Source organism: Diachasma alloeum, unplaced genomic scaffold (genome assembly GCF_001412515.2).
Source record: "Diachasma alloeum isolate Michigan unplaced genomic scaffold, Dall2.0 Dall_scaffold_00208, whole genome shotgun sequence".
In the NCBI taxonomy this organism is placed as follows: Eukaryota; Metazoa; Arthropoda; class Insecta; order Hymenoptera; family Braconidae; genus Diachasma; species Diachasma alloeum.
The window spans coordinates 1666708-1679890 of record NW_021680373.1 but is presented as its reverse complement, the minus strand read 5'-3'; the positions used below and the strand labels follow the sequence as shown (position 1 = coordinate 1679890).

At 36.4% G+C, this 13183-nt stretch overlaps 2 protein-coding genes across 2 annotated transcripts in view; both read right to left on the bottom strand.

The window, feature by feature from the left end:
- The window catches only part of LOC107036282 (interference hedgehog), an 18227-nt gene extending 17207 nt beyond the window's left edge, over positions 1-1020 (bottom strand). Inside the window, exon 1 of the mRNA XM_015254105.1 lies at positions 679-1020. The gene's annotated coding sequence lies outside the window, so the exon portion shown is untranslated. The remainder of the gene's footprint in view (positions 1-678) is intronic.
- Positions 1021-4441: 3421 nt separating this feature from the next.
- The window catches only part of LOC107036281 (forkhead box protein N3), an 11395-nt gene continuing 2653 nt past the window's right edge, over positions 4442-13183 (bottom strand). Inside the window, exons 2-6 of the mRNA XM_015254103.1 lie at positions 9895-10398; positions 9140-9564; positions 8221-8524; positions 8037-8145; positions 4442-7008 (exon numbers count right to left, since the gene is read on the bottom strand). Of these exons, the coding sequence (XP_015109589.1) occupies positions 6663-7008; positions 8037-8145; positions 8221-8524; positions 9140-9564; positions 9895-10327 (1617 nt within the window). The 5' untranslated portion in view covers positions 10328-10398 and the 3' untranslated portion in view covers positions 4442-6662. The remainder of the gene's footprint in view (positions 7009-8036; positions 8146-8220; positions 8525-9139; positions 9565-9894; positions 10399-13183) is intronic.

Here is a 13183-nt window from a genome sequence, read left to right as displayed (position 1 = left end):
GGGGGGGGGGGGGGGGTAAAATTCGTGTTTAATCTCAAACAAGAGGGATAAAAAAACCTAAAAATACCCGTAGGTACTCGGGACAGTGGACGGAATAAACCTGAGACACTGGTGTTTACATTCTGGGTATTGAATCATTATCGGTGACCAGGGGGAATCAAGATTATTTTCCCCGTCTTCACTTACGAACCCGCGGGTAAAAAGAGAGCACAACCTCGGGGGGAAAAATAAAAGAAACGATTAAGAATCTCTGGAATTCGCGGCATCGTATCGAGCGCACTCTCCCCCCGCGGGCAATTCCAGTGATCGAATCAAATCCGGAAGTGGAATCTTCTCAATCCCATCATTGCTATTGTATTCACCCCTAGTTCCGGTCTCCCACGGGTCTCAAACCGCACTTTGAAGCACCTTAATAACAGCCTCACGTCCCAAAACACTCGAATCACGCAAGCGCAATTGCCCTCCCCCGTCTCGAAGCGCGAAAAGCTCTCGGGAATTTAATTCAATCGTGCAACAATAGGATGCACCCCTCGCGCTGGCCGCAGGTGTCAGAGGGTCCCCCCCCCCACCCCGNAGGTGTCAGAGGGTCCCCCCCCCACCCCGTTCACCTGATTTCCCCCCGGCAAAAAAGCCCCTCAAAAGTGGATTAATCGTTTCATGAATAAAATAATTGCTCACCCTTTTGCGTCCAACCAGTCGGTTTATTCCCTTTGACCAGAAAATAAAAACAACACAGATTCAATCACTGGGATGCACTCGTGCTCGAGATCAATCCATTTTTCGACATTTTTAGTCGTTATTCCTCGCTTTAGTCCCGCGTGCGAGGGAATTTTAGCGCTTGCGCTTAATTATTTTGAACTTGTGCCGATTATTTTGATTTTATCGGGGGGGGGTGCACTTTTTGGGGGTGAATTTGGGGTTTTTTATGTGAATGCTTTGCTCTGGTGGCGTCCACTCTGGCGTGTGCACTGGCGTCTGGCGGCGCGGATTGCTGGAATGCAGACTGACGGGTTTCGTTGCCGCGCCACGGGAGGCGAGCTCGACTGTCCCTGCCTTTTGCCTTTGGACTTCTATTCTCGATTGAAGGCCCGGGTTCGGCTTTTATGGTACCCCACGGGCATGACGTCACGGATGACCACGTGACCGGGGATTGAAGGTTTTGGAAAGGTTGAGCGAGGTTTTTGGGGAGGTTTCTGGTCCTGGGAGGGGGAATTTTTTATTTTTTTTATGTGAGAGCTGAGATTTGGGGGTTTTGGGGGTGACGGCGCAGGGGGGGAGGGTGATTTTTTGGACGGTGATGCCGGGGGATTGGAGAGGTTTCATTGGCCGGGGAGAACCAATGGGGCGTCCGGGATCACCCGCGACCTTCGACTCCCGGGACGATCCTCCTGGCGCCGGCTCTGGTCTTCAAGTTGAATACAGATTGCGAAGGGGCTCTTTTTGGCTGGAGTGCAGGTGATTTTGCAGGCTAGTCTCGTAGGGGCACTGCGCATTCGGTGATATAATAGGATATGACGGGGACGCTCCTTTTGGGGAGGTGAGGCGCGGATTTGGTGAACGGGGGTTTGAGTTGGGGATTGACTTTGGGAGGTTGAGGTGGGCTAGGGAGCAGTTTTGGATGCTCTAGTGTTTGCGGGGCTTTTGGATGATTTGGGGGATTTTCGGGGGGTCAATGAGAAGCTTAAATGGGATCTTCCACTGGCGAATATTCCGGTGCGCTGATAGAAAAATTATTTTTATTGAGATGGTTGTTTCTTGGGAGAAGTGTTATGTACTTAAAACAGTTGTAAATAAATAGATCTTATGGTGAATGTCAATTATTTCTTCTTGAGATACGTTTACTTGAATCAAATGAAATAGGACCTGGCGTCAGGTCGCATGTATTCACCGCAAAAATGGAAAAGTTGGATTTTTTTTTTAACTAATATAATCTCAAGTCGAGAAATTTTCTACTTTCATGAATTGATAAAAAAATCGTACCTAGGAGATGATTAAGTTGAGGAATGATTGAATGTTGTTTTCTCGAATGAAGCCGATGTTTAGATTGAGCTTTCCGTACATCACATTGAACGAAATTTGTGATATCCAAGTTTGTGTAGAATTACCGTAATCTGTGATTCTGTTGTTGTAAACTAATGCGATTTTTTTTAGTCAAGAAATATAAACTTCTTTCAAATCAACATCTTACTACAATCTCAAAGCTTTTTCCGCGTAACAATATTCATCCTGATTCGATATACGAAATGCTCACTTCAATTATAATTTAATTGGAACAACGTATGATCGTGTTGATTGAGATAACAACGTGTTTAGTCATGAGAATAATTTTGATTTTTGAGTAAACCAACGAATTTCTGGAGTTGGTAAACTTTTGGCTGGAAAGAAATCAAATAGTCTCATTATTGCGACAAATAAAAGGTACTTCAATTCTAGAGAAGTTCGATTTCTCGCAATCAAATGTATCTCAAGAAGAGATAACTGATATTCACTATGAAATCATGGTTATTCGAAAATTAACAACCAAGTGATAGTTGGTCCAAATAAAATTCTCCAGATGAAATTAATTTTTTCAGTCAGTGTAGTTTTAATTCTCTGCATAATATAATTCAAATGACGATGATTATCCATGAATTTTTCCAAATTTTTTATTGAAATTTCTTAATAAAACAATTTTAAAATTAAATCCATAAGAGCCCGTGCATAATAAAAATTCAATTCACTTAATTTCGTTGAAGTCATTGCGTTTTATTTCCAAAACATTTTTGTTTCTTCGTCAGCTAAAAAAATTCTTTTTGAAACATATAAATATCCTCATGTAGGGATCTAAAAATGATGAATATCTAAAATTTAGAGGTGAAAAAAAAAATAGGTAAATCAACCATAAATAAAAACGCCAACAAAATTAATAATAAATACAGTGATGTTTAGTATCGTTTAGATAAAGTTCTGTTTTCTGTAATTACAGCCTAAAATATTACACTCAAAGTTGTATATAAGCAAGGCCAAAAACTTAACAAACATTTTACAATGTGATTCGTTTCGAAACTAAAAATATAATATAGTAATAAATGTAGTTGTAATTAACCAATAATTACGCCAACAGAATAGCTTTGTTTTTCGGAAAATTGTACAATATACATAGGTCTATGTATAATATATAACACTATAATGCTACAAGTTATCAGAAAGAAATTAAAAATAATGGGGCATTGGTGTTTTTTCTCGTCATAAGTTTCGTTCTTTAATTTTCATTAATATTAATTATCAATAACTTTTTCTTCATTCGGTTTGGCACAATGTCATAGCAACTGAAGCAAATGAAACACCGTGTGGCATTTTGATTGTCCGTGGCTGGGTGAATCGCTTTCATATATATTTATATTCTCTGCAGTGTTCTTGTTTCTTCACTTTTTCATTTTGTTCTTTTCGTCAATAATTTGTTATCGAGGGAGTCATCACTTCGAAGAAAATTGTACACTGGATTTCAAGAGATTTCATGGAATGTCTAGAATTTTATAGGAATTTCAAATGATTTTTAGAGAGTTTGACAACATTTTGAGGAAGTCTAGATAATTTAAAAACAGTGGATTAAAATTTTTGTTTTTGCGAAAATTTCAAAAGAATTCATCAAATTTTTATGAAAAATATTCGAATGTTATATGGAATCTGTGGATGTTTATGATAGGAAAAATAAATAATTTGGATGGATAATACTTATGAGAATATTTTTGTGAGCGATTAAACTTTTTTTTGTTCATGTATCTGTTCAGCAAACGCTGTCTCAGAATATTCTAATGATTTTGGAACGAGATTTCAATAAATATCATGTAATTCATGAACCCCTCCACAAAAGTTGAAGGAACTCCTTCAGATTTCATTAAATTCCTATAAATTTCAAGATTTCCAGAGAATTACACTGTTAAAAATTTTTCACTGAAATTTCCGGTACACTTTTCGGAAATTCATATCATATTTTAGTTCAGCTGACATTTCAAGGAATTTTGTCACTGAAAATTGAGAATTTCATGAAAAATCTATGACAACTGTGAATTTAACTTCAATTATTCCCTGAAAATTAATAGAAATCGGGAAAATTCCGATAAATATGTTCTTGAATTTTCAATTAATTAAAAATTAATCGCCATGAGGCACTGAATTCATGATTTCATCCAAAATTCAAACAAGTTGAGGAATTCTCATTCCTATTCTGTTAAAAAATTTAGAATTTCACTAAATGTTCTGTGAAATCTGTAATTTCATGATTTTTTCCGCCTCATATTGCATTCAGTAGATAATTGAAAATTCATCCCAACGAGACACTGAATATTCATGATTTCATTAAAAATTCAAACAGGTTGAGAAACTCATTTCAATGCTGTTAAAAAATTTTGAATTCCACTACATTTTCAGTGAAATCTGAAATTTCATGATTTTTCCCGCCTTAAATCGTATTCAGTATCATTCTCCTGAAAATTACAACTCAATTGTCCCCGAAATTTCAATTTTTTCCATCATTGTATAAACCAAATCATCAGCGCACCAAATTCCATAAGTGACAACCCCCTCGCCCATTCCCATACAATTGTTGAAGTGAAAATATTCCCTGCTCGCCTCACGTTACCCTACGTCGAACGTAACAAATTGAACATAACCGGCGAGTCAAGTACAATCGTCAATCTATTGAAATATTTCTCTTAAAAAATAATCAAGAGACCAACGATCACTGAGTCTACAAGATTTTTATCATACATATATATAATTCCTCTCCTTATTTATACTATACACGTCTGATCGTTCATCGGACAACAAATTGAGTTCACTTGAAAAAGTACCGGCCGACTAGAGTATTTCATCCGATATCAGATATTACTGGTATATTGCGTGTGTTTCCTTTTGCTTTAGTATTTTCATTTCTGTCTTACATTAGACTATGTCGCTAATTATTAAAATTTTGTTTCTTATCATTTGGTAATTGTTGATTACCGTTGACTTAACTGTTAGCACTACTCATGTTCTAGCTGTGATAATAAACATTGTGGACCGAGCCCGAGTGCGATGGGCCAGGTTATTTCCTACTCAATTAGTTTAGAATAAGCTATTATGGAAGAACAAACCTTCAGCCGCAGCGAACGGACTTACTCTACGAACAAAAGAAAAAAAAATGTTTCTCTCTTCAATGTTAATGTGATGCGTTGATTTTTTCCTCCGTTTTGTCGAGGTTATTGTGTTGTATTGTAGCAGAAGAATATAACAATCATCACTGATTACTCACATCATCAATAAAATTTCAATTCACGGAAAATCGTTATGCCTAGATAAAAATTTGAACATTTATGAGAATAAAACAACAAATAAGACTGTTAAAATTGCTACTGTGCTCGCGTGCATTTGCAATGATAATGCTGAGCATTGAGAATTGAATATATTTTTCCGTTGTGATTCTAAAACTACACATCAGCGAACAATTTAGGAAGAGCTTTAGTCATATCACGCGGGCCAGAGCCCTGTAAAAATATATCCCCTCTCTCCTCGACATCTGACAATTCTTCATTTTCCTCTCTCATTCTCACTATTGTACATGTAGAATATAACTGACGGGATGGGTGAATTGTTTCGCAAAAGTAATCGCACTATTTTATTCTCTCACTCATTGATATTGCCTTCGTGTGGCGCATAAATGTCACCTCGATACTAATATTCTTGTACTTTTTTAAAATTATTTCATCAATTCTAAGAATGAAATAAAGGTAACAAAATCGTTTGTAAGAGCGAGTGAATGAGTTGGAACGAATTGAGAAAAGGAGAAACGTGACGAGGTGCGATTACTTTGAGCGTATCCACTGTGTTGATTCTATTCTACGTTGTACAGCAACAGTTGAGAATTATTTCTTCAACTGGAAAAGCTCTCGCTCGAAGTGAAGTAGAAAAAGGCAAAAAATTATACAACTCTTCTCTCATTTCATTATTATTATTTTTTTCTTGTTCATGCACCTTTTATTCTCATCCGCCGTTGGACTGTGCTTCTCGGCATCTCATTACTGTGCAATTGCTTCGGTGGTATTTGCTGCATGCATGTCATTTTTTCCCCTTTTTTTTTGTTATTTTTGCGTCGTTATTTTCTTCTCAAATATATTATTTAAATTTTCTTCTCTATTCGAATATTATAATTTTCTTCCTCTTTGTCAATTGTATATATCTATACATATCTACAGAAGGGAAACTAATATAGAACTCTATTTATAATTAGTTAAACTCTCTATGAATTAATATGTATAATTCCTCACAACAGGTCTAACAAGATTCCTCAATTTTTTTTCCCCATTGGTTTTCGAAATTTTACACTTCTGTTTCTCCGTCGCCTCTTCGATTCGACGTGTTGATTCTCGAATTTACAATTCACACTTCGGTTTAAATTAATTAACGTCAGACGTAACTCGTGTCAAACTAGTTGATTTTGTTTTATTGTTTTTTTAATTCAGTGCTGCCAAACTATTTGGCATGATCGATTATTTAATTCCTAATTGGTTAACTTAAATTTTTAAATTTTGTTTTTACATCTCCCTCTGCATCACTGCTCACGAGAAAAATACGACTTTGGCCACTTGTGTCAGGGGAGAGTCGGGATTTATTAAAAACGATTGACGGAAAGTAATGGACAACCACTAACCCTTGACTTGTTTGAGATACCTGTTGGTGTCTCCCCACTCTCGCCAGCGTCGCCGTCTCTTGTCGGGAAGACTCGAGTAGTCGTTCGAGGTGGTGCGTCTTTTTGATTTTGAGGGGGACGAGTGGTTCGATGATTTGGGGGGCGGAGGGGGCGAGGGGGGCGGCGAGGTGGCACTCAGGTGGGCCAGGGGGGTCACCTCGTGGTGATTGAGACGGGGACTCGTGCTGTTGTGGGACAGGGCGACACCTGCCAGGTTCAGGAGGGCGTCAGCACCCTCTGCGATCTTTCGTTGCTCGTCCACGTCGGTTACTGAATCCTCTAGGGAGGTCGTGGATCTTTTGCTGGGGATATACATATATTTTGTATGTAAAAATCAAGATTCGTTGTTTATAAATGAATAAGTGAAATTGTTTAAACTACTTCATTAATCTTTCTCCGAAGGCAAACGTTCTAAATTTTTTCAGATTTTTTGATTTTTTTTTAACGCTTCAATATCGAGATTCAAATTCAGACCTTCAAAGTTTGAATAATAAAAGCATTGTAAAATGTCCGGAAACTTGAGAGAAAAATAACCAGAGTACTTGGATTTTGTTAATAAAAAAATCTAGCGAATTCGATAGAATATTCTATTAGAATTGTATTGAATTTTCGATTAGTTTTTGGCCGATTCTATGGAAAAATCATGAATATTCAGCGTCATTCGAATAAAATATTGCACAAAATTATTATTTTTTTAAAGATTCGTTGCTTATAAATGAATAATTTGAATTGTTTAAACTTTTAGAAACCTTATTTTTTTGGCATGAAATCGATTTCTGTTGAAATTCTGAGTATGAATACATTTGTAATGTTTCCGAATAATTGATTTTTATGGTGGAAAATTGATTATTCATAAATTATTCATAGAAAATGTTCGAGATTTTCAAAAATTGCAATTCTTCCTTCAAAATTAAAAACTCAGCTGCACGAAATTTCAATTTCAATTTTTATTTGAATTTCATTTGTAATTTTGAAATTGTCATTTCAATTTTTTCCTCAGCCTTGAGAATTCTGGTTTACATAACTTTGTTTTAATTTCTGGATTTCAATGGGACTAGTGGGGCAAAATGGACACCTAAGTTTTTTTTTGAAATGTTGATAACATGTCGAATTGTGCTTCTCACAGAAATAAATTTTTGAGCGAAATTCCCGGTACCTGAACGGATAAAATTGGAAATATCTCTGAAACTAACGAATTTATCGGAAAATGTCAGAAAATCATTTCTGCAGCTCGTGAAATTCCTTACGAAAAAGATGATGTGACATTTTCTCTTAAACCCAATAACTTTCGAGATATTTTCAAACCGGTAGAAGTGAAATGTCTATTCACCTGTCTGTTTTTGCAGAAGTGATACAACTGTACGTGTGATCCTCACTCGAACTCCTTGTAATCACTGGCACCAATTTCTCCGGCTCGATTGTTTGCTTTCGCTTTCGATCTGCAAAAAGTTCCGAAGGATATTGAATGAAGGATATTGAGATGAATGATGATCGTGATAATTTTATCGCATTACCTTTATTGTGGTTGAGAATAATGGGTCCGTGTTTGAACGAGAGCATGGCGACAGCAGCTGCATCAACATCGCTGTCAAATTCAAGGTCTGGGCTGTCTGTGATATTGCTCGATGCTAACCTCTTCGATAGATAGGGGAAAAGTACGGGATCTGGTAATCTTGTGTTTGTGGTTTTCTTCGGTATTTTGTCGGGTGACGAGAGATTTTGAGCAGTTGGAGGTGGAAAGGGCGCTCGGGAGAGTGCCTGCAGGAGATTCGGGCGATACTGGTCGTCCACCATCCACAGAGATCCCTTTCCCAGATTCTAAAAAAAATTAATTGAACAAAAACTCATCAGAGACGTTTTTCGTTTTTTTTCCTCAACAAAACTTGAAAAATCTCCTCAACTATGAATGTTAACAAAAAAAGTCATATGATCTTTTTTATAGCCCACAAAATTTCCTACAAAAATTCTCTGTAAGATTTTTCTCTAAATCCTCTAGTTTCCGAGATATCCCGTATTTTCAAGACGGAAAAATCCACCTTTTTCCACAACGAATAATTGTAAATCAATTGAAGAAAATGAAATAAATTACCGGTGCCTTTTCCACCTTCCTGAAGCAATTATTGAGACTCAGATTATGTTTAACTGAATTTTTCCACCCGGTGGGTGTATTCCTGAATTAAGAAAAACGACGATGGAAACATTTATATTTTTTCCCCCCAATAAAACTTGAAAAATCTCCTCAACTATCAATCCTAACAAAAAAAGTCATAATATCTTTTTTATAGCCCGCAAAATTTCCTACAAAAATTTTCCGTAACATTTTTCTCTAAAATCACTAGATTTCGAGATATCCCGTATTTTCAAGAACGAAAAAACCCACCTTTTTCCACAACGAATAATTGTAAATCAATTGAAGAAAATGAAATAAATTACCGGTGCCTTTTCCACCTTCCTGAAGCACTTATTGAGACTCAGATTATGTCTAACTGAATTTTTCCACCCGGTGGGTGCATTCCTGAAGTAAGGAAAATGATCGAGTATCCAGGCATAGACTTCCTTGACTGGTAGTGCCTTGACTGGACTGTCCTCGATAGCCATGAATATCAGACACGAGAATGAGTACGGTGGTTTGCTATTTCTATGCAAATGTGGATCGTAGGGTATGTGGGTTGGATGCTTATTGCGATTCGACACCGGTAGATTATTATTATTCAACGATATCTTGGCTTGATTGCTCGGCTGAGGTGGATACGTCAATTTTCCAGATTCTGAGTACAACTGCACTGTTTTCTCGTAGTTCTTCACTGGACTGGGATAGCTCTGGCTCTTTCCGTTCATTGGAGCCTTTCCATTGCTCTCTGCATTCATTAACCAAACAATTAATCAATTCATTATGATACAAAACAATTAACAAAACAATAACTTGATTAACTACAAAACGATTTAAGTCGATTTTGACTATTGCCCAGTTTTCAATGAATATCTCGAAATCTAGGGGAGCTACGAAAATTTTTGTCATGACCTTTTTTGTAGCTCTCAATCCGTTCTACAAAAAAGGTCATTACAAAAAATTTGTTATCTCCCTTAGATTCGGAGATATTCCTCGAAAACTCAGCCAAGGGCTAACTCGACTCGAACCGTTTTACAAAACAGTTCAATTGTTTGAATAAAAAATTATGAAAAATCACCTGGATAATATCCATCATCCAAACTCGACACAGAATTCGTGTTCTCCGACAACTCCGCACTCTCCCCGTCACAAACATTATTATTATTATTATTATTATTATTTAAAATATTTTCGTCCTTGATAACTTTGCTGGGGCTCGATATTTCGAGTCCCTTCAGCAGATTTTGCTGATGTAGCCATGCTAACGAGGTAAGATCATCATCCTGACTGTGTTTACCGGTGGGCACCCCCTCGCAGACCCCTTTAGCCCCGGAGGGATTGTTATCGTCAACGACAACATCCACGGTTGCCCCAGGGCTTCCCTCGCCAAATCCACTGGCGTTGTCACCCTCCTTGAGCGTCAATGCGGCCTCCCCAATGTCGAGGACACGCGTAACAGTCAGACCGCACGCGGTCTCCATCCCCGAACTGTCGGGCCTGTCGGGTGCCATTATTTGTATTTCTTACTTCAACTGTATTGAGTTTTAACGCCTTTGTGACACGCCACCGGTTGTACCGGTCTCTGGAATTGACAGAGAGATTGATCAGATATTTTATTCTGGACGGTTAATACTAGTGGAAAAATCGAATCCTGGGACTTGGGAAAATCATTACGATGAGATCATTGTTGAGGTTTTTTTCATTCGCGAACAGAAATAAAGTTTTAATTTTTTTATTTTGAAATTTAGTTTGTTTTCGTGGGATTTTTATGGGTTAATGACCACGGGAGCACGTGAAACCCGATTTAATTAAATACTACGGTCAATGAATCTATTCGAAAATTAAATTCTATGTAATGTTAAAATTTAGAAGAAGGAATGAGGATATTTTGGAGGATTCAAGGGAAATTGCGGTGAAAAGAAAAGCCCAATCCGGAAAATTGATCGAGTCTCATCATTATATTTAATTACAAACGCGGAAATTGGAGGCGGTGAAAATATTTTCATTGAGAACTCAAAATAAAAAATAAATTCAACCGAATTAACTTCATCCGTTCTCAGGACAAATTCCCATCAAAAATTTTGTTTTTAATGATTGTTAGCGATTTGATTTTTGTAATTTCGATTTTCTGACAAAAATGAAGTTTTTGGGTCAATTGTCAATTTCATTCGATGTCTTAATGAGATTTTTATGGGTTAATGGCCACAGTGGCATGTGAAATCCGTTTTTATTAAATTGAATGATTACAATAACTGTCTCTATCGGGAAGTTAAAGAATTAAAAATGGAATGAGGGTATATTTCGTGGGAATTAAAGGCAGCTGAGCGAAAAGGAAAAACACAATTCGGAATATTGATCGAGGCTCACCATGTTATTTAATTAAAAAGCCAGATGATGAAAATATTCTAATTATGAACTCAAAACAAAAAAAAATACACAGAATTAACCTCATCCGTTCTTAGAACCAATCCCCATCAAAAACATTCGCTTTAATGATCCTTACTGATTTGATTTTTGTAATTTCGATTTGTCGACAAAAATAAAGTTTTTGTGTCAATTGTCAATTTCATTCGATGGCTTAATGAGATTTTTATGGATTAATGACCACAGTGGCACATGAAACCCGTTTTTATTAGATACTACGGTCAATGGACCTATTCCAAAATGAAATCCTACATAATTAAAAAAAAATTGAAGAAGGAATGAGGATATTTTGTAGGAGCTAAAGGAAATTGAGGAGAAAAGAACAGCCTAATGCGGAATATTGATTGAGTCTCACTCACCATTTTATTTAACTAAAAACCTAGATAATCAAGACAACAGAATTAACCCCATCCGTTCTCAAAACAAATCCCCACCAAAACTTGTCTGATTCGATTTTTGTAATTTCCTTTTGCCGACAAAAATCAAGTATTTACGTTAATGTTCAATTTCGCTCGATATCTTAATGAGATTTTAATGGATGAATTACCACAAGGACACGAGAAACCGGTTGCAAATTAAATACTACAGTTAACGAAGCTATTCCAAAATTAGATCCCATGTAATATTAAAATTTGAAAAAAGGCGTGAGGATGAGAGATTCTAACAAGACCCCAATGTACAATATTAATCAAGTCTCATAGCCCTACTTAATTAAAACCCCAGTAATAAAAAAAACAAAAAAACATTCTCACTAAACCCCCAATTTTCATTTAAACCCCGGGGGGATTATCTTTCGAACGTGATCTTGTTCATTTTTTTTTATTTTGATAATTTGAAATTATCTCCAATTGCTATTCAGTTTTACACAGCCCTGGAGTATCCAAAAATTATGATTGTACAATCCAAAAAACGTTGAAAAAAAACTGAACATTTTCAAAGAGCATTTTTCAATAATATTGGGAAATAAACTCAATAGGGAGGAAATTGCAAATTAATAATTTGATGTATCTAATGGTTGTCAGATCGTTAGTTACCATGATAAATTATCCACTCACTATTTCTTCTCTATCGGACTTATTTCTCAATCTTCATTAAAAACGCTCTTTGAAAATGTTCAATTTTTTCTCTACTTTTTTGATTGTACAATCATAATTTTTAGGGACTCCTGCGTGATGTAGAATCCAACAGTTTTTCCATCTTGACATTTTCAAGATGGAAAAACAATCGAGATAACGTTCGAAAGAAAATCCTCGCGGGCCTTAAAAACATTTTCCCCAGGGCCATTTTGAACACTATTATGGGAGTTTTTCAATTACGATTTTGTTATAGAAAATGGGCATTATGAAGAGAAAGGAAAAGAGATTGGACAGGTGAAGCTTCGAAGAATATTATTCGTCCAATAATTTTTGTTTTTATTAGTTAACGAATTGTGGTAATAGTTCACAAGCCTCATTAATAACAATTAAATGGATTCACCTCTTCCATCAGTGAATACTGAACTACTAAAACAAATTATTGAAAAAACCTCTCGGGTTTTCCCAAAATCCAATGTGAGGATGGGAGAGTCAATTGTTTGTCGCTTGGGAAGAATTGAAATTATCCATTCACTATTTTCTCTCTGTCGGACTTATTTCTCAATCTTCATTAAAAACGCTCTTTGAAAATGTTCAATTTTTTTTCTACTTTTTTGATTGTACAATCATAATTTTTAGGGACTCCTGCGTGATGTAGAATCCAACAGTTTTTCCATCTTGACATTTTCAAGATGGAAAAACAATCGAGATAACGTTCGAAAGATAATCCCCCGGGGCTTTAAAAACATTTTCCCCAGGGCTATTTTGAACGCTATTATCCCACCGAATGAACTTCCCTCTAATGCAGAAAACCTCATGACAATCATCGCATCACCAATAATTCATGCAACCCATCGCGACTGATAACAC